Consider the following 22,959-nt stretch of genomic DNA (forward strand, 5'->3'; position numbering starts at 1 on the left):
CACTGATTAGTGGCAGGATTGCTTTCTAATTACTGATAGATTTCAGCTGGGGTCTTGGCTTTCCAAGCCTTTTTGCACCTACATTTCTTCATGTTTTCAATACTTTTTCCCTGTGCCATTCCATTTTATTACACATAACTTAATTACTGAACTTATTTGTTTTGTTTTCTTTGTATGTATGGATTACTTGGGTTGTTACCAACATCTGGTGAAAATTTCATGTCAACAGCACCTTTAGAAATATATTTACTGAGAAAAATGGTGACGTGTTCAATACTTATTTTACCCGCTGTGTCTATCTATCTACATGTCCACAAGTAATGTGAGGTCATTGAATGAATAAGTAAGTAAATAAATAAATACATATTTTAAAAAGTTAAAGCAGGTTTTCTTTACATGTCTACAGGTTTAATAATTTGTTATCTAATGCGATAACATTCATACTTTCATTCATTTCAGTTGTTGGTGCCACTGTAAACACGAGTCAGTGTCCAGATGAAGCCCATTAAAAGGCTTTTAAAATTACGTAAAGTCCACATTGAGACTCTGGCATGGTTGAATGAGGGATTACAGACCTGTCGTTATCAATGAGGAAGCTACTCTTTGAGTCGCAGCCATAGACCCTGTTTTGATTGAGTTAACTACTTAATCAGCTTTCAAATGTGAGCAGAGAAACCGCACTCTGTGACGCCAAGTCTGCTGGCTGCAGGATGAGTAAATATTTACACGGGCGTCCAGTCATTATCACCAGCTTTTAGTTGAGTTGTTTTGCTCCTTGTTTTATGTCTTTTACAGTGGTCCTCTAAACAATCATCAAGCCACTTCGGATTTCGCCACTTACACGTTAAGACGTCCTCGCTAGCGGTCCAGCTAACAGCTCTGGATGAAGTACAGAGCGCTGTTGTTTGTATGCTAATAGAGTGTAACTTATTCACAGCTATTATTAGAGACAATGGAAAATAAATTATATCCATATCAGCACACGGTTGTATTTGTAGCGGCGAAACTATGTATTTAACAACTCTATTTCAACGACACTGAGGGAATCCAACAATTCAGTGCGGAATTTGGTAAATTAGCCACACTGTATGAAATGAAGATGGATCTGAGCCAATGAAATTAGAGTTTGCTTGCGGTTTAACTCAAATGACATGAAAAAGTCTCTGGAAAGCTTTAAAACCCCTACTCCACCCATAAGCACTTGATTATTAATAAATGTGAGCAGCATGGCAGTGCAGATAGACGTGAGAAGCGCAGCGTATCCTTTAGGTGTATCTACATCAATGTTCCTCGCTCACTCTGGCAGGTGAAATCTGGTTCAGAAAGAAGAAAAAGAGCTGGAGAATAAAGAGAAAGCAATAGAGGGTTTTTTAACGTGACACCACTGACAGCTTTACTGCATTACAGCGAGCTTAAATAATGGGACGCTCATTTGCATAACGAGGGACGTTATCACCTCTACTGTCAGAATAAAACACAACAACACTTCTGCCGCTCCTCCCAGAGATGAATCGGGTTGGCCTACTTTACGGCACCAAAGAGGTGCGCACATGCACACAAACACCGGCGCGCACACACGTGTGTTCTGTGATCGCGCTGTGTGGATCTGAGCTGTGAGCACTTTATAGAAAGCCTGGGTTAGCTTCTCGGGTGAGGGCAGCCTTTCAAAAGCAGAAAGAGCTCAGCAGGAGGGCCCGATAAAGGCCCCGCACACCTTTTTCCCTGAGAGACGGAGAGCTGAGCAAAGCCGCGTCGTGACAACGGGATCATATTCTAGAGCGGGTTAAATTAGGATGGCCCACGTTTCCATTCAGGTTCTTCTTCAGCTCTTATGGATGGTAAAGCCTCATCTCATCATCAGTCACAGTTTTGTTGCATTCACATAAATGTTCAGCTAAAAGGGCAATTCCAATGTGTTCGTTCGGCGTGCTCGTGACAATTCTGTGCAATGTTACACCAGTGTTGTTTATGAAAGTGGCGCTGCTTGTCATTCGGGCGATAGTAAACGTTACACTGCAAATGATTAGAGCTGTTAAGTTAGTGGCACTTCCAAAACACTGTCAAATTCTCTGTGACTGTAGAGAGAGCATGACAGTGCTGTCTACCCTCATAGTCGCAGCCGAAGCGCGAGAATCTGATTTGCATGATATTGATGGCAGAAAACAGCGCTGCCTCGGATCGTCGGCAGATTCTTTTGTCTTTATTTGCTGTCCCATGTGACTCAGACTCTGCCTTTCCCTGTTTTTTAACGCTACGGTTTTGCCATTTTTCATCTGACTTAATGCCTTTCTCTCTCTGCATTTTGCAGGTACAGCTACTGGAATCTTTGAATTGAGCGGAGGAAGTCGAGAGAAGAAAGCCTGGTTTGAAGAAAAAGCAAGCAAAAACAGAGGGACGAAAGAATAAGTTCATTAGAGAAAGAGAGAAACGAAAAGACGGGGACAATGGGGAGGAAAAAGATTCAGATCACACGGATTATGGATGAACGCAACAGACAGGTGAGTCACACTGACCAGAAGGAGCCAAAAACCACCTCTAGACAACTTCCTTCACTGAAGTTTGATGGGTTATTTCAAACGAAAATAGACCAAGTAGGTGGTGTGTGCACGCTAATTGTTGGCGTCCTCGCATGCCGCCACCTCTAGCTTATGGCTGTGGGATATTACTTTAGCAGGGGCAGGGTGGGTGGAGAACACAAACACGCAGAGATGGCAATGGTGGAATGATGCCACATGCTTCAGGGCTTTAGGTGGAGTCAACACAGGGGTAGAAGATGGCCCTCGAGGGGCCTTCCTGTCTTAGCTAGTAGTTTTCCTCTTCAACTTGGCTCTCAGATCGCTGAGATCCTGTTCATCACTTCATAATAAAATAAATTGTCTTCAATGAGAGAATCTATTTATTATTCATCCCTGCTGAAAAATACCAGATTTGATCTGTTTTAAGCTGGTCTTGCAGGTCTCCCAATCTTCCTAAGCTTCCTAACCAGCAGCCAATTGCCCAAAACTTCAGCTTTGACTAGTTTAGACACTAAGATACATTTTTATCATTTGGCTTTAAAAAAAAATCTGTTAATGCATTCACATTTGAACTATTAGAAAAACATCTGTATCTCCATTTCTCTGGCCATGAAACAGAATCAAGTCGGGAACACACAAAAACAGGCAGATATTATGCATAGCAGATACTGTAGTTGTATTGATCGTATTGGTGCCAGTTACATAGACGCTTGTTTTACTGCAAGATCAATAAATGTTCTTTAGGTTTGGCATTTACATTTGTCCTCTTATGGAAAAAAAGTAGAAAACCTGGAAAGCAGTTTGACAGAAAGTAACCTAGACTAGTTTGAGGTTTTTCTCTGTCTTCTGTATCGTAACGTGACTCTCTGAACAGTCAACCAGAGTCCTCACATCCTTTCACAGGATGACACTTTGTCACAGAAACAGACATTCGTAGTTCCTCAGTCTGGTCTGGAGAAAAAAAAAGATGTGATTTTGGGAAAAGGACTTGGCTAACAGTTGATATGACTGAGTGAGACCATACTGCTGCAGTTAATGGCTGCTGTCTGGACCTTGGGTGGGTTGATCAATTATTGAAGATAGTCTGAGGGCCCGAGGAGAAAGAGAGAAAAAAGCGGGTAAGGAAAGTAATGGGCGTGTCAGCCGGAGCAGACGGAGGGGGCACAGTGACATTAGTCATTCAGTACTTGTGGGTTGAGTAAGTTCTCCCCCTTGAGGAAACCAGAGGCTCACATGCATGTGGGCACTCATGCCAAATGCTGAAAGAATGAGTCAAGGTACTTCTCAAACCAGAAACTTCTCTGTTCTCTGTTTCTATTTATTTTGAAAAACCAACAAGTTTTGAGGTTAACGAGGCATCATATTGAATTCGCTTCTGAGTTTAAAATAACATAAACATTTAACATAAACGTTTGTGTATATGAAAAATAAAAGTTGTATTGGTGAGTTTACGTTTGCTTAAAGGAATAATTCATCTAGAAAGGACATTTTTGTCATTATTTACTGAATTCAACTTAATTTTTTTTTATACTGAACACACATTTTTCAAGAGACTTTATGCAGCTCGTTCCGTACAATGACAATTCATATATGTCAAGCTCTAAAAAGAACAAAAAGCATAAAATGTACCATAAAAGTAGTCCATCTGAGAACATGTGATATTTGATCTCATTAATGTTTAAAATATATTTGATTTGTGAGTCTTGGCTGAGGGAAAGGAAATAATATAAGATAATGGCTTATATTTTAGTTTTTTCCCCGAACAAATCTTTGGTTGTTTTAATAATTTAATTTTATTTAGTTTTATTTATTTTTTAGGGGAGAGATTGGCACAATAAGTGACTATTAACTGCCATTATATAGATTTTTGTCTTATCCACAGATAATATCATGAGTCTATAATGACAGAATTTTCCTTTTCTACACAACCTTTTTTGCACTATTTTCTACTTTCAATGCTCAGAGACACAGGGTTTCTAATCATAAGCAAAGATGAAAAGGAAAGGAGGAGGGGGGCTGAGGTCAGGATGTTTTTGGCGAGGCTATCGGATTGCACAGAGAGCATCCTGTCTTGGTGTTATCGCTGTTCTCCTCTCCTTCTCTCTCTCTTTTCTCTCACTCCCCCTTAACCAGACTTCAAGATCAGAGATTGATACAGGAAGGACACCTGATGAGAGTCAATGCCACAGATTTCCAGGTCTTGGGATAGAAAAGAAGAAAGGGAGGGCCAAGAAACAAACAATGACATTTAATTCCTTTTGACCAGTTTCCTTAAATATGGTTGAAATGAAGCGTTTCATACTACTTAATTACTTAAGACGCATCACGCTATGTGGGATTGACCTCTTGGCTCAAGTAAACTTCCAACCTGCATGATTGCAGTGTTGCAGGACAGTGGAGTAGATAAAATATGTTAACATTTTAAATTCTTCTAATTATTTATTATGTATTACGTAACAAATACTAAAGCCCTTGAACATGACATTTATCCTTTTGCCAAAATTGGTCATAATTTTGCTTGCTTACTGTCTAGTATGACCACATCGTTAGCCGTATGTCAACAACTTTAATGAAAACCAGTTCCAAAACCTACTGTGGCCTTGCAAAGTGATAAGAATAAGCTCATAAATTCTCCATAGAGATTTTGGTCAGAAGATGCTTTGCTGAAAGCATGCATCATAAATTGTATGTGTATTTATAGAGTATACGCCATGTTCTACAGCTGGCACAGGGGTTATCATTGACTCTTGTCCTCTTGCTGCCATTCATCTGGGGCTGTGGCAAACAACTTGCTTCTTTGTATTACAAGTGAAGCATGAAGACAGACATCACAAGACAAGAATGGAGGGCCTTTGACTTACAAAGGGTTTTTTCTTTTCTATTTTGCTTTTTCTCTCCCCTCTAGCTCTTAATGTGTTGAAGACGTGGCTGGGGCTGTGCATATTTTCACTTCCTCTTTAAGGAAATCTTTCCATACTGAAGCCAAATAAACAACAGACTGTTTCAATGGTGTCACCTTAAGCTCGACATTCTTGAGATGTTTGCTCTCTTTTCATGCAAATGCAACCAATTTTTGTAGCAGACTTTCATTTTATGGGTGACCAAAGATGAAAAAGGTGATGCTAATAATAAATTACAAAATAATTATATATTAAAATGTATATAAAAATCAGGTAACACTTTATTTTGATAATCCACTTTAGACATTCTACTAACAGTAAGTAACTTTGCAACTACATGTCAACTAGCAGTCATTAGAGTATTAGTAGACTGTCTGCTTAATATCTTCTAACACTTTATGTTGATGGGTCCACAGCATACAACATACTGAATATCAGAAACTTTGCAAGTATATGTCAACTTATTCTACTAACCCTAAACCTACCCTAACAGTCTACTCTGAGAGTTAGTAGACATGTAGTTAGTAAAACTGTGATAAATTAATAATACATTTATCAGTTTCTGATCAAAAATGTACTTTTGAACTGTAGTCTATATTAAATAATTTTTTTAATAATTGCATATACTTTTTATTTACTATGTCAACATGTTAACATGTATTTATACATTTTGCCTGATTTGTTGATAAAAACAAGGCAGGATAAGTGAAATAAAAAAGGTGAAAGTATATGATATAACCTTAAATACTAAATGGATATACTGTAAAAACCTAAACCTACACAGTGCATAAGAATTAAATGTTTGAATGCTCAAAAATCTTTGGCTCAACTGTCGTCTTCCATCATTGCCTTGCTGATATCACCTCTTCCAGACTGGCAGCTTCCCTACGGCCCACCCTGCTTCTGGCGCCATGCTTATGGGCACAAGGCCTCAGTCGCCCTGGGCGGCCACTTTGGCTCCGTAGCCCACCTCCTGAAAACACTTGCACAGAGCAAGGCACCTCCAGCAGGCCTCCCTGGCGTTGACTGGCTGCCCAGAAGCTTAGACAGAGGGCATCAGTGTGAGGAGCCTGGCTTTCTTCCCCCCAGCCACTCAAACACTTTCCTGGGCACGTCACATGAAAGGACCCCCTGTGTCATAAAAGTGTTAGCCGCATCGCTAACAAGAGCATGCTTACTGTCTAATTTTCACACTGCTGAATACACAACATACACTTACAGGCACGTTTGAGAGAGATGAATCTGTGTAATAATTATATTAAAATAAAATGATGTTTAGTCAGTTATATTTTGGAACTAGCTGATTCATCTGCTATATGATGACAAGAGAGTGCGCAATACCAGGTTTAGGGCGGGATATGGTGGATGTCTGATATTGGTGATGAAATAAAGGTGATGAAACATTTGCTTACTTGGCAGAATACATTTTTAGGAGTTCAGGAAAATTATATGGAGTCTTTAAGGCCACATTAATGTGCAGCATTCGAAAAATATTTTATAAAATAATAAGATGTACTGTTCAAAAGAGGCCAATAATGTTATTCAGTCAGGATGCAATAAAAAGTAACAGAAACACATTTATAATGTTACAAAAGTACATTTTAAATGAATGCTGTTCTTTTGAACTTTCAATTCGTTAAAGAATCCTAAAATAAATAATCACGGTCTTCACAAAAATATTAAGAAGCATGACTGAATGATTTGTGAAGGATCATGTGACACTGATGACTGGAGTAGTGGCTGCAGAAAATTTGGGTTTCAGATCTAAATAGCAGTTTAATACACATATGTGACCCTGGACCACAAAACCAGTCTTAAGTCGCTGGGGTATATTTGTAGCAATAGTCAAAAATACATTGTATGTGTCAAAATTATAGATTTTTCTTTTATGCCAAAAATCATTAGGACATTAAGTAAAGATCATGTTCCATGAAGATATTTTGTAAATTCCCAACTGTAAATATATCAAAACTTATTTTTTGATTAGTAATATGCATTGCTAAGAACTTTGTTTGGACAACTTTAAAGGTGATTTTCTCAATATTTAGATTTTTTTGCACCCTCAGGTTCCAGATTTTCAAATAGTTGTATCTCAGCCAAATATTGTCCTAAACATTCTTTTATTATTTACTCACCCTCAACTTTCTTTCTTCTGCAAAACACAAAAGAAGACATATTGAAGAAACTTAAAGAATTGTAACCAAACAGTTTTGGTTACCATTGAGTTCTACTGTCAACATTTCTAAAATATATTTCATAGAAAAAAGTCAGATGATGTATAAATCTCAATTTTGAAAAATTGACCCTTATGACTGGTTTTGTGGTCCAGGGTCACATATAAAAAACTGTTATTTAAAATTGTAATAATATTTCACAATATTCCTGTTTTACAGTATTTTTGATCAAATAAATGCACCCTTGGTGAGTATAAGAGACTACTTTCAAAAAGTGTCAAAAGTAGACCAAACATTTGAATGGTAGTGTATAGTACATTTTCATTTATTCTATTCCATTTTTATTTAAATGGGACAAGAAGGAAATGATAACTCACTTTGATATGAGCTCGGGGTTTAACCTACAAAGAGCAAAAAGAACAATTGCAAAGATTTTGGGACTTTTCCTCAGCAGAAAGGGACAGTTGTCACACATTACTTCTGTGTTAGAAATCCGTTTTCTGGAAGACTTGTGATAGAAGTTCATTCAAAAGTACGCACTTTAATTGGCACTCAACATGCACTAGATGTGGTTTTCACCCCTCTAACTGACTTGGCAAATGCAGGCACCACATGTTCTGTAGGCTTCTGTTACCTTTCTTTTCATCTCTGCTTCATGATTGTGTGATGGCATGGAGACGGAGCTTGATTCAGCCACCCATGACAACAGAGGCGTCTCTCCAATCAACAATGGAAAGGTGTAAAACAGTTTGAGTAAAATTAACAGCAAGAAAATAATGAGGCCCTCTGGGTATCCCATCACCCCTTCCTTGCTCTCCTCTCCACGATTCCCACCTTTCTCTTGTGATCGTTACCTCTGTGCCTGTCTCCTCAAGAAACATGCTGTGCGTGTTTTTTCACTTTTTCATCTGTCTCTCCCTCTCTCTCTCTCTCTGTCTTATTTTTCTGCTTCTTCACCAACATCTCAAAAATTCCTTTGCTTCCGCGAAGTGTAACTTCTCCAAATTTCTCCTCTTCGAATTTATCTTCTTAAAATTCTTTTGTTCCTCTTACACTAATTGTTATTCCACTTTTCTTCTCATTATTCAGTGATTTTCTCATTTTCATTTTTCATGCAGGTTTTGCTTCTTATTATATTTCTGCTGATGACCTTCAAAACATTCTCTTTGTTACAGCAAGTGACGCTCAGTAAGGTTTTGAAAGCAGTGCTTAAATACCGCATATTTTGTTACTGTCAGTGTAGTTTAGAAGAAACAGAGCACAAATGCATCTCCTAACATCTTTTAACATTTAAATATAAGCTGTTCGGAAAGGAAACAGAGTCGAATTTGTGTTGGGTAAACATGTCTATTGTCAATACAACCCCTACTGTGAGACTTCACCATAATGATTCATATAACATGGAGCGTGAGCGGTGAGATTTCGGGGTGCGTGGGTCGCACGGATCACGGTGCAGGGGCAGATGGTGACAAATGGACATTCATCCTCCCTGTCTCTGTCCTCTAGAGGAACTCCCCAGGGGGAAAATGCACTGGAGGCGGGAAGCAGAAGCGAAGCCATTGTGAAGGGGAAGCTGTCAGGCACTTCCTGTTATGAGAGGAAATGCATACAAATGTGTTTCCTGACCTCCCCCCTCCAACTCCCCCTCACGCACGTGCACACACACACACCAAACTCAGGCTGGGAATCGGACCTTTTTTTCTCCTTTCTCCCTTTTTATTCCTTCTGTTTGGCAGTACAAAGGGATTCTCAATCCTTTAAACAACAGTTCAAACTCACCTCACCGTTACGTGCGCAACGGCACATTTAAGTCTACGTACTCGGCAGTTTGTTTGTCATGCATGACAAGAATGTGCTCACATGATAAGGGCTTCACACTTCTGTGGTCTACAGGTTCAGGGTTCGAAGAGACAAAATCACAATCGTTATGAACCGTGGTCCGTCATTTCTTGCAGCTCTCACCACATCGTGGAGGTGTTGCAACTGGCATTTTCTGCAATTAGCACGCTGGCTCGCTGAAGGCTCATGAGCTTCACAGATAACAAGGAATGAAATTGTGGAGGCAGGTAGCGAGCAGGAGAAGCGGGAGAACATCACACTTAAGGCCCTTGTGACTACATTATTCTGGCATGTTTCATATATTGTGAACTTTGTACCAAAACACTGATTTTGGAGATAATGTGTAGGAAATCATTTGCTTTGAGTTCTTCATCAGATGAGATAAAAGAAGTAATTTCAGCTAGTATTCAGTCGTGTGATATCTTTTATTAGGTTACTGGTTTGAGTATTTCTCTCATGTTGAGTGGACATGATTTTAAACAGATGTTCCACTCATATTTTGGGGTGTAAAACTTAATAGGATAGTTTACCCCCCAATAAAAACATTCTCTTGTCATTTACTCAGCCTCAACTTTCTTTCTTCTACAAAACACAAAAGAAGATTGAAGAAACTTGAAGAATCGCAACCAAACAGTTTTGGTTACCATTGAGTTCTATTGTCAAAATTTCAGAAATATATTTCATAGAAGAAAGTCAGATAATGACATGAGGGTGAGTAAAGGATGACAGAATTGTCTTTTTGGGATGAGTCTCCATTAAGGATCTAACACCTTTCACATAAATGTGACCCTGGACCACAAAACCAGTAATAAGGGTACATTTTAAAAAATTCGACAATATTTTGCCGACATACAGCTATTTGAAAATCTGTAAATGTTGACAAAATCGCCTTTAAAGTTGTCCAAATGAAGTTCTCAGCAATGCATATTACTAATCAAAAATTAAGTTTTGATATATTTACGGTAGGTAATTTACAAAATATCTTCATGGAACATGATCTTTACTTAATATCCTAATGATTTTTGGCACAAAAGAAAAATGTATAAATTTGATCCATACAATGTATTTTTGGCTTTTGCTACAAATATACCCCAGTGACTTAAGACTGGTTTTGTGCTCAGGAGTCACAAATAGGAATATACCTGAACTTGAGTAAATTAATAGCAAAGAAAAATTCTAAGGAAACTTTTTGGATTTTATGGACATCAAAAGAATATAAATGGCATTGTAAAAAGCCTCTGATGAAGGATTTGTGAAGTATCTTTAGTATGTAGTGTTAGTGTTTGACTGTGGGTGTTGATGTCACTGGCCACAGTTCTTAGCTTGACCACAGTGATTATTTAAAGTCCTTATATCTCCATATCTGACTATCTGTGTGATACTACTTCCTCTTTCAGAGAACTGCCCTGCAAATTGCTACATTTATTTTGGATGTGCGAATTAATGACTGACTTTGTTGTTTGTTTTTCAAATAATCCAAAATTCAAAGTCTTTTCATCAAACACACTGTTCAGCATTTACTTTTCTCAACCTGCTGTCATACTGGAGGTCAAATCATTCAAATGACAGGTTTTTGGCTTATTCTTTTCGCATCTTGTCACACTTGCCAAATCTCCAGAAGCCTCAAGAAGAAACCTCTCAGAACTGCTAAGTCACACTATAGAGGCTTTCTCAGGAAGCGCGGAACTCTCATTTTGGCTTTATCTAGCAGAAAAGGGAGCTGTCAAAACATCAGTTGTGTTGTTTAAGTGCCTGTTCAACTTGTCAAAATGATACATAATCAATACTTCATTAGTTCTCTCATAGATTACTGGAAGTATGATGATGGAGGATGACCAGCAGGATGAGAATCACTACTATAACTTTTGTAACTGTAATCTCTGAAGATTGAGAAAACACTGTCAAACAAAATTGGTGAAATGCAGTTCAAGTACACAAACACACACTGTGTGGTGACAGGACAGTTTACCCAAAAATTTAAATTATTTCATCATTTACTCACCATAATATTATACCAAACCTGCATGGGTTTCTTTATTCTGTGGGGCACAAACTAATTCTTAGAATTGTGTTTGTTTGTTTATTTATTTATGACCCGATTGACTTTTATTATATGGACACATTTTTTTTCAAAATAACTTTTAAGTGCTCTGCAGGTGAAAGAAAGTCATACGAGTTTGGAACGACATGAGAGTGAGTATATTAATTCTTAATTTTGGGGGGAACTATCCCTTTAAGTGGCTACTTCTACTTTTCTGGTTGATTCAGTGATAATAAATAATGTTTTTGACTTGATTTAAACCAGTTAATTTAGATGTTTCCACATAAAGTATCTGTTTAGATTACCTGACAACAAATGTTTTTACAGTACACTATAATATGTTCCTACCTGTTATTTAGACTTTACCCATATATTTTTTTTATTGTAACTAGGGCTCGTTCTTTATTTATTTTTTTATTTTTTTTTATTATTTTTTTCACTTAACATACCAGATAAGCTAAATAGTTTCACCATGACAACGTCAGAAACAAGTTTGCAGCATCAAAGAATGCAATACCTTATGCTAATACATGCAAATTCTCTTGGTGATTGTCACATGCACAATATATTTTGTAATGTAATGCACTTTCGTTATGCAATAAATAAAGGGATATAGATTACTGTGAACATGTATCACAATAACAGGTGCATGGGGACATTTTGGCTACATTTAAAAGAGATGAAGAGTTTAGTGGTTTGGCCTCAAGGTTCCTTCTATATCATGAGCTGGTCTTGTGTGTGTGGTTTCTCGAGCATTGCATTTAAGTGCTCAAGAGACATGAAACCTATGAGGTCAGAGAGAGATGCTTCTTATTTTTAATGCTGCTAATTTAGATGAGAACATGCACTGAGAAGTCATTAACAGCCTCTCAAACACTCCGTGGCAGCGATGATCTTTGTGCGAGTGAGAGTGTGCATGTGTTTTTATGTCTGTGCATCTGCTGAAAAAGTGCATTTGCACACAGATGCACGCAAGGGCAATACAATCTTTCTATTTTTCTTTGTTTCCCCAGTTTACTTAAGACAAATATGGTTAACCTTTATTATGAAATGAAATTATCCTAATTATACAGTTGAACTTTTGTATTAGAGGGGCCAGACAAAGTTGGTGTTACTGTATTATTCTTAAATGAAAGGTTGATGCCTAATTTTGGAGGTTATATTTCAATTATTAAAGCTATTTTTTTCTTATGAATGCAAGAATAAGTATTTTACTTTTGGTTAAAGAACAGAGTTTTTAAAAGATCTTCAGTTGATTTATGAGAGGAAGGAGCTATTACTCTATTGTCTATTTTTCCAGATAATTTGGAAGAGCACAAAGGAAAATAAAGGAAAGTAGACAGAAGGAAAGAAAAGTAACATTGATTTTCAGAAGAAGCACTGTATTTAGGACAACTTTAAGAGTATCAATGCACTGAGCAAACACACATAGAGTCATCCATCTCCGTTTTTATGCCACCAGCCAATGCTTTGTGCTACGCCGTCAGTACAGCCTGTGACTTGTCTAAGCTTTTTCCCCCTCTTCTGTATCTCTCTCTAGGTGACGTTTACAAAGAGAAAGTTTGGCCTGATGAAGAAAGCCTATGAGCTGAGCGTGTTGTGTGACTGTGAGATTGCCCTCATCATCTTCAACAGTACTAACAAGCTGTTCCAGTATGCCAGCACAGATATGGACAAAGTGTTGCTCAAATACACTGAGTACAATGAGCCACATGAGAGCAGGACCAACTCTGACATTGTTGAGGTGAGTTTCTCAGATCTCCATACACTTACCTGACATTCTCACACTAGTCAGCAGGGCATTATATTTTTTAATAATTAAAAATATCTTACTGACCCCAAATATTTTAAAAATAGTTGTTTTTTTATGACATGTCTGACAAATTTAATGAACATTAATTATTGACCTGATAAACATTATGTAATTTAGTGGCTGTTTGAAATGAAACACAAAGTGTTACATAGGAAATGTAGATTGTTATATTGGGGGTCCTTTAGGCTGGTTGAAATCTTGTCCAGTGTGTTATGTATCATGTTTCAATAGACTAAATGTATCATTAACATGTGATTTTGACTAGGATTCCTTGTGCATAGTGCCATTGCATTCTTATTTTCAGCCCTTATTTTCTTATTTTTCATGGAGAGACTCTATAGACACAAACCCAAATGACTGTAGATCATGCAGCACCTCTTTTGATTGTAATTATAAAAAGAACACTAACCAAATGCATCCAATATCATGCTGTATTTCATTTCACTCTGTTCTTTTTGAATGCCAGCTACTTTGATGTCTGCATTTTCTCAATCAGCTTAATGCTCCTAAAGGCTCTCACGTCTTAGAGACATGTTGTCCGTGGGTTCCTGCCATAAACCCAAGGCCAGGCCACGCTAAGCTATTGTAGCTGTCTTGAGGCAAACATCCAAAAGCATGTTACAGAGTGAGCTGCTATGTAATCTACTTTTCTGAGATGTCACAACACATCTTAAAAAGCAAAGGTGACATATACGTGGGTTGACAAGGTGGTCCTACTGTATGAAGGACTTAAGGGCTCTAAGACAGTGTCCTCTTTACATGAACAACAACAGGTTCACATCTACGTACAAAGTTAATATCCCTAGATCTATGGGTGAGTTTGTGAAGTGGGTTGATCACAATCTAAGTGCACTCCAACTCCTTTGCTATTAGAGTCAATCAGACAAAATGGGTTTTTCTACTTCCTTTTTTCTACTGACATATTGTCACAAGTCACATTCCCGCTCACTCTTGGTCCATCTTCATTTCCGCTGTAATTCGCTCAGTAACTCTGCAGCTTGATAATTTAGTTGTATTTATTTACATATTCAGCAAGTGTATTTCTGTATGTATACAGGTGCATCTCAATAAATTAGAATGTCGTTGAAAAGTTCATTTATTTCAGTAATTCAACTCAAATTGTAAAACTCGTGTATTAAATAAATTCAATGCACACAGACTGAAGTAGTTTAAGTCTTTGGTTCTTTTAATTGTGATGATTTGACTCACATTTAACAAAAACCCACCAATTCACTATCTCAACAAATTAGAATATGGTGACATGCCAATCAGCTAATCAACTCAAAACACCTGCAAAGGTTTCCTGAGCCTTCAAAATGGTCTCTCAGTTTGGTTCACTAGGCTACACAATCATGGGGAAGACTGCTGATCTGACAGTTGTCCAGAAGACAATCACTGACACCCTTCACAAGGAGGGTAAGCCACAAACATTAATTGCCAAAGAAAAAGCCAGTGTGGCATTTATAATTAATATATTGTTATTTGTTTTTATGTGCTAGGAAATATCATCTCAAATGCAAAGATGGGTTTTTGTAAATTCATTGATCATCTGTCATAAAGTGTGCAAAATGCTCACCGTTTTTGCCTCTTCTACAAGCTCAGACCTTGAGGCAGATTTAAAGGGCAGGTAGAAAGTGCTTGTTATTCCTGCAGTGCATCAAGGCACAATTACAAAAATGCTCTCCAAGCTTGAGCAGCTGTGCTAGATGAGGTTTACCATTTTGATGCATGAAGAATCTCATGGAGGACTGAATGTCATATGCTTTTCATGTGTATTACAGTCCACACTCCATGGCCAGTAGTTTAGAAACATAAGGAAGAATTTAATAAAGAAGATCCACTTTACACTGAAGTGGTGGTGTAATAATTTGTCAATGAAATTATTATTCATTTCAAATTAATAATAATAATAATTATTTTTATTATTACATATAATCTTTATTTGTTTTTAATAATTTGTTAATATAATTATAAATAAAATATTATATTAAATAATTATAATAATATATTTTCTTTTAATTTGATTATATACATTATTATAATATTAAATATTAATATTAAAATTTAAAATTTAAATAATAATATCTGTTTAGTTGTTTTAGTTTAGTTTATTTATTTTGCACAAGAATAAAACAAATACAATAAAAACAGAACATAAAAGTACAAACCATATACTGTGCTGGGAGAGGCAGAAAAACCAATGGGCTTATTTAAAGCCTCCACCTAAATGATAAAGAAAACAAAAACAACTCGTGAAATTAAAGAAAGAGCTCAATTATAATAAATATATAAATATAAATAACTACAAATTAATTACAACATATGTAAAAAAAAAAAACTATATAATCCAAAAACAAACCATAAAATGCATTTTTTTTTTAAAATCTGGAAAATGCACTGCTGTGTAACTCCATGAAAGCTATAAATTCCTAAAGGTTTTGTTGAAATATTAAGGTATATGGTGCAATATATATAGTTTTTAATTACATTACAATTCCAACATTACTTTCAAGAGTATCACAGGTCATGCTCACAATTTTAACAAAAACTCTTTTAGTTAGCTAGACCTGAAACGGTTTTTATGAGTTAGCTCTGAGATAAAAGTAAAATCATACTGGTATATATTTTTATTTTTCTAAACATTGTCGAACAACTTTCAGAGTGCTGAAATCGACTTAAAAAGCAAGTCCTAAACATCTTGGTTTGCTCTGCCGTGTGAAGACAGAAAATCACCACATGCAAACATCGAAGTGGAAAGAAAATAAAAAAGCGCATATAGCGAGTCAAACTGCTCCCATCACCAAGCAACAGCTTTAGTGGAGTTTCTTTCCAATTTGCCAGATTTGGTGTTGGAGAAATCGATTTGAAGGTGGCTAAAATGCCGCCCTAACTGGATTTGTCGACGCTGAAGTGCTGAGCTCCTGCAGGGCCCCGTTTTTCTGCTGCTAGGTTACATCACGGCCAGGGGATGTGGGCGGTAGGAGGTAAAGAAGAACAAAGCAGACTTCCTGTTGTGATGGCAGGATGGGGACGAGGCCTTGGGGTGGGCCGGAGGGGGAACTCGGCATAGGGGTATCAGTGCCATAGTTCAGCTTTGAGCTGTAGTGTGTGTGCGAGACATGTTAGACAAACACATATATCGGCTATGGACCGTCTGCTGTACATACAGAGATTTAGCATCGTTTAAACGGACTGAAAACACACACACACACACACTCATAGAAAACACATCTTTCCTGTCTTTGCCTGGAGTGCCGGTGGGGTGCAGTGGGAGGATAAGGAGAGGCAGGGGGGCCAGGCGCAGCGTGTGGGCGTCTTGAAGAGCAGCCCGCTACATTAGCAATAAAGCTCCATGTAATTAGCATGTCTTTGGTTGATAATTAGCGTTGTTGGGAGAGAGGCAGTGAGAGGCTTGCCCAGCCTCTTTAGCTCTGTTTATGAGAGGCTAGAGGCTCTTCTACCCTACTCTACTCTCCCTGGCTCTTTCTTTCCGCTCATGTCTTCTGTTTTGATCCATTTTTATCTCTGCTTTCGTAGGTCAGGCCATTCTCCCATTCAGCCGAAATGTACGCAGATGTGCCTTTCTCAATTTTGCTTTAACGTGAGAAGAGAGACATGAAAAAGCAAGAGATGAAAACTTTTTCAGTTGTTGATAGATTTTTAAAAAATATTGTCAAAATGATATTTACACTTTGATTTTATAAATTTTTTTACAAGACAAAATGGTGATAGACTCATAATTAACCAGGACCTTGGTAACTAAAAAAGCAGGGTCAAACTAATCAACAAGTGTGTTCGTTGTTCGTGGTACATTTTTTCAGTTTTTACATAGCTCTTCATACCTCAATCAAAGCACCCTTCCTAGCATGTTTAGCTTAAATACAAAAACTCATTAAAAGTCTCCTACGTCTTAACATCTGAGGCTAGACAAAAGGTGGGAAAGTCCAGATAATTACACCTTAAGTCATGAAGAAAGAACAGATTACAAGTGCTTGTGTAAGGTAAAATTATCTAGTTTTAGGTTAGCAGGGGGTGGGGGGAACATCACAAACACAACAACATGGTTTGGTTGTCAAAATGCTCTCATTTGTTGGCACAGATACTATGCAGCGTTTATTTGGCAGGAGATTAAAAACTTAAACAACCATAGGTTTCCCATAATGCACCGTGCCAGACCAGTTTCCCCAGCATGTGTGGAGCATTAGAGCTCATCTGAGTTGTTTTTTTTTTTTTCGGGGTTTTTTTACAACTGTTGAGGGATAATTTGCATTGATACTCATCAAAGTCTCTGTTTCATTATTATTCAGTTTAATTTTGTATTACATGAAATCAGTAAATTAATTAATTATAAAATATAAAAATAAACCATACTATAAAGCATTTTATAAATAAATAAATAAAACATATGCATTCATTTTATTATTTTTATGTATTTGTTATAATATACTGTATAGAATCAGTAAATGAATGATGCAAAATAATATATTTTTTTATAAAAATATATTACAAATGTATATAATTGTAAACAGCATTTTATATATAAAATATCAAATCAGTCAAGTAATGAATTATGTAAATATTACATACATTTTTTTTACAAAATGTTATATAAATAATTAATAATTTTAAATAACAGTTTTATTATAGAAAGTAATTTCAGTAAATTAAAGAATAATGTAAATGTAATATAATAGTTTATATATCATTTTCTATAACATTTTATTACTTAAACATATAAAATCAGTAAATTATTGAGTAATGTCACTGGATAAAAATGATTAATTAGTAATCACTGTTGTTGTGTTTTTTGCAGCACAGTTATTAAAGATTAGGCAAAACCAAGAGAGATTAGCATGACTATGAAAGAAAAGAAGCACGTTGTGGCTGCATGCTTTACTCATGTCAACACTCCCATCATCACGTGGAGCGGTCGTGTGAGCAGGACACAAACACTTGAGAGAGAGTTTGCCAAACCCATCCCATCATAGATTAGCTTTATCTGAACAGCCACCTTTTAATCTTCTCTCTTCTCTCAGCGCCACAACTTCTGAATGAATCGTCAATAGAAAGGAGCTCGTTTAGCTGCAAGCGCCGGGAGACAAACAGAGAGAGAGAGCGACAGGGAGGGAGGCTGGTGATTATTTCCAAAGGTCACACTGTTAATGACTACCTGCTTGGTTAATGAGATTCCGCAAAGCTCCCTCACGATGTTTCACCCTCATATGTGTTGCCGTGTGCTGAGATGTGTGAGAAGGGTTGCAGGCGTCAGCCTTCTCTCGACTTGCATCTGTTTAAAGTAGAAGGAGAAAGGGAAAAAAATGAAGATCAACACAGGTTCATTAAACGTCTCGGAGAATGCTTAATGTGGACAAGGTACACTAATTAACTGAATTTCATTTTCATTTCTCTTCAAAGTGGCAGTAAAGAGTTAATTAAAAGATACTTTCCTCGTAAGGACTTTGCACATTAGCAGGCTGCTCCAGTAGAATATTCCCTCAGTTGTCTTTTGAAAAGACTTTCTTTCTTACTGGTTTGAGTGATCAGAGATCAGAGAGAACATTAGCCTACAGCGATTTTCTCTCAGCTCTGAGTCTCAATGACCATTTATTTAACTTACAAAGGCCCGCTATGACATAACACACTGACATAACTGTGTCCTCTTACAAACAAACATACATCTGATAGTGGGAAATATTTGCGTATCGCTATAATCTACCACCCCACACATACATGCTATTAATGGCTCACACGAAGAGTCAGTAAGTTTATGGTAATTGAACCGAGTGATGTTCAAGCTCGATGTTTTTGCCAGAATTTGTCATTAAACTCAGAATTTGTCATTAAACTTTGTCTAGTTAAGCAAATAAACCCCGTGACATAGCCAAGTCAACTGAGGAGGAGATGAACAATGCGTCACAAACAGTATGTGAAGTATAAATGGAAACTTTCATATTCTTACTTGATGCTTTAAATATGAATAAGTAAATATTATAACACATTATAACTGTTTTAACTGAAATTATATAATGGATTACAAACATATATCTTACTGGATTACATATATTAGTTTGTATTGCTAGCTACCGTTCAAAAGTGTTTTTATTCTGTTGTGACATTGTTCAAAAGTGACATTTATAACATTTTACAAAATAGTTCAAATGATTGCTGTTCTTTTGAACTTTCTATTCATCAAAGAATCTCGAAAAAAATGGTGTCATTTTTTTTTTACAAAAATATTCAAGTAAAATATTCAAGAAATGTTTCCTGAGCAGCAAATCATATAGCAGCATATTAGAATTATTTCTGAAGAATCATGTGACACTAAAGACTAGAGTAACGGCTGCTGAAAATTTGTCTTTGCCATCACAGGAATAAATTCCATGTTAAAATATATTAAAATAGAAGCAATACAGTTATTATAATTTAAAGTAGCATTTCATAATATTACAGTTTTTACTTTATTTTTGATCAAATAAATGCAGCCTTCATGGTGAGCATAGAACAAAAAAATATATATATAAATAAATATATATATATATATATATATATATGTGTGTGTGTGTGTGTGTGTGTGTGTGTGTGTGTGTGTGTGTGTGTGTGTGTGTGTGTGTGTCTTCTTTCAGACTGTAAGACTGTTAGACACCTTCATATCATAACAATCCAGATTTAAATTTCTCCACATTCTTGAAGTTGAAAAATAACTGTAAAATGTGTCACATGTGTGAGACGTCTCCCCAGCCTTCAAAGCAGATCTCATCACTCATTCAGTGAGGAGCAGCACCAGTCCAGAGCATTTTGACCCCACAGCCTTTGAACTACTTGTTGAACTTCTGCCACATGGCTGCTGGTCGTCAGCGAGGAGAACCCAGAGCATTTGATCTGCCTCTCTTTTGCGTTCTCTCCTTTACTCGGTACTTAAATCTCTCGTGTTTTCTCTACACTTCCCTCTGATTGGAAACAGCTGCAAAGCATCTACGGCAACACTTTAAAAATGAGTATGTTTCAGATGTGTCCAAATTAGGAGCCCCCTTCCTCCCTCCGTTTGTGTGTGTGTGTGCGTGCATGAGTTTTTTTTAGTATCCTTCCCCTAATAAATGTCTCAAAAAATTGTAGCGGTCTAAAAATAGTGTGCTCTGTTGCTAAATTTAGCACTTGGCTTATTGCGCTGGCGAAGCGAATGGAGAAGAATAGGCGTGGAGAGGCAGAGTGAGTAAGCAAGGCTCTATTCATTCAACAGCTTGTGTGGAGGCCTCTAGTGAACCACTGCCCTTGGACTGTGTCCCCCGTCCACCGCCAGACCTGGGGGTGCCACTAAGCATTTGATCCAGTGGATAAAAGCTGTTATTATTGATTTATTTATAAAGACTATAAAGGGTTTTTATAGCCAGTGTAACAGATTTGAATGACTTTTCCAGTGCTTCCATGTTACAGACAAAGAGAAGCGCACATATACGCATATCCATATTTATAGAAAGGCTGTGATTGTAGATTTAAATTTATATGGATGATTTTAAGTTTAAATTAAATAGAATTTTAGGTTCCCTAGATATTTATTTAAATATTTTCACCATGTTTTAAGCTTATTTGGTGATACTTTAGAATAATGCGTTAACTGACAATAAACAATATATTTTTTTTATTTATTAATCTTTGTTAATATTAGTTAAGAAGTACAACTATTCATTGTCAGTTAATGATAGCTCAAATCCATTAAATAATATTGACAGAATAAAATTATTATAAAAATAAAAATAAAAACTTGATTTTAATAATGTATTACTGAATGCTGAAATTAACTAAGATTAATAAATGATTAAATTTTTTTTCATTGTTAGTACATGTTAACGAATGCAGTTACCTGGTATTAACAAAATAAACCTTATTGACAAGTGTTAACATTTATTTTTAATAAACATTACAGTAGTGTGACAAATATTTTTTTTACACAAATATTCCAGCCTCTCAGTTAATATGGAGTCATATTAATAATTCATAATAAAGCTACATGCTTAATAATTATAAACAAAATATTTTAAAAAATGTTTGTAACAAAGTTCGTAGTCACGGGAAGAAGGAGGCGGGAACCGGCGAATGTTCAAAGACAACTTTAATAATAAAATAAACACAAAATAGCGCAACAGCCCCTCGCGGACGACTGTCATGCACAAACATAACCAAAACACAAAATAAAATCCAGGCCTGGTCCTCTCTCGTCTTTCACTGTCGTAGCTCCTCCGTGGGACTCGAGACCGGTGAGTAGCGCAGGTGTCGCGCATTAGCATTTACTCCACCGGCCTCGCTCCGTTCCCACGGCTCTCGGCCCCGCCCCTCTCGTCACAATGTTTAAAATAGTTTTAGAAGGAACTATCACACTGCAGTGTCACCCATTTACAAGTAAAAATGAATGTAATTGGCGGAGGGGGTTATAAAGTAAAACTAATGTTAAATCAGCATCAGTTAAATGTCAATTATGACATCAGTGTTTAAGATCAAAGAAACAAAGCTGTCCTCTCTGGCTGTCCCTCATACTGTCAGTGGAAAATGAGCGATCTATTTCTGTATGTGGGTGTAGATGGCAGTGTCCCCTCCCACAGGGCCTGAAGGGTGTGGAAACGCAAGGTCATGCCAGAGAGGTCAGGTGCCTGCGCATTGTTCCTCAAAACCCTCTGCCCCTTCCTGTAATGCAGCTGCATGATAAGAACCCCTACAGACAAAGGCTGAAAACTGATGTCTGTGTGTGTGTGTGTGCATGCATGCAAGTGTGTTCGCAGCTTACTGCATCCGAAAAAAGAATCACAGCCCTTTCAATATGTGTGTGTGTGTGTGTGTGTGTGTGTGTGTGTGTGTGTGTGTGTGTGTGTGTGTGTGCACGAGATAGGTGTCCTTCTGTCTGTCTAGAAATAAAACAAGACATAAAGACATAACCAGCATGTTTCAAATGGAAAGATGGTCATGGTATAAACACCCCTTTATTTAGCTTGACTGAGTGTCATTGTGTGCATGTATGGGATGCTCCATTAGGTCATATGAATGACTTGTCTGTCAGTCTTGCTAACAGCCATGGAGCGAGAATATGAGATGACACGCTTTACAGTCATGTGCCAGAATCTGAAAAACATGGCACGACAGAGTATCACATTATTGAAAAGGTAGTAAATAAATACACAAGCGTAACATTTTCCCCTAGAGTTTATCGTAATGTTTCTTTGAGTAACAGCTGTTTCTTTCTGTACTACTCCACTTTAGGCCTATATATCGGGAATAGCTTTAATTTTAGAAATGCATAAATATAGAGAATTTTAAGTGGATTTGGTCTTTCGTTCATCCATTCCAGGATGTAATTAGATGCTCAAGGTATGATATTACTTATCCATTACTTACTGTAATCATGAGAAATCAAATTTCCCTTGATCGGTTGAGATAAAAGAGTTCATTGTGTCAGGAAAACATATTGTAACTTTTAGAACTGAAAACTTCTGAAACAAAAGCTCATTTGTTGAAACTAAAGCTGCAAAACAACTTGTTCATTCTGCAAATATCTGAAATCAGACTGATCGATATATCTGAACACACACATATATGTGCAATATTACTACAATTTAATTTAATCAGATTTTTTTAAATCTGAATTTTCAGCAGTCATTACTTCAGTCTTCAGTGTCACATAATCCTTTAG

The 22,959-nt window shown here is 36.9% G+C and overlaps 1 protein-coding gene across 1 annotated transcript in view; it reads left to right on the top strand.

Moving 5' to 3' along the window:
• Positions 1-22,959, top strand: part of mef2cb (myocyte enhancer factor 2cb) — a 67,086-nt gene that overhangs the window by 23,744 nt on the left and 20,383 nt on the right. The window contains exons 3-4 of the mRNA XM_016240845.1: positions 2,309-2,498; positions 13,011-13,214. Of these exons, the coding sequence (XP_016096331.1) occupies positions 2,445-2,498; positions 13,011-13,214 (258 nt within the window). The 5' untranslated portion in view covers positions 2,309-2,444. The remainder of the gene's footprint in view (positions 1-2,308; positions 2,499-13,010; positions 13,215-22,959) is intronic.

The sequence above is a fragment of the Sinocyclocheilus grahami genome, unplaced genomic scaffold (genome assembly GCF_001515645.1).
Source record: "Sinocyclocheilus grahami isolate Dianchi unplaced genomic scaffold, SAMN03320097.WGS_v1.1 scaffold602.1, whole genome shotgun sequence".
Lineage (NCBI taxonomy): Eukaryota > Metazoa > Chordata > Actinopteri > Cypriniformes > Cyprinidae > Sinocyclocheilus > Sinocyclocheilus grahami.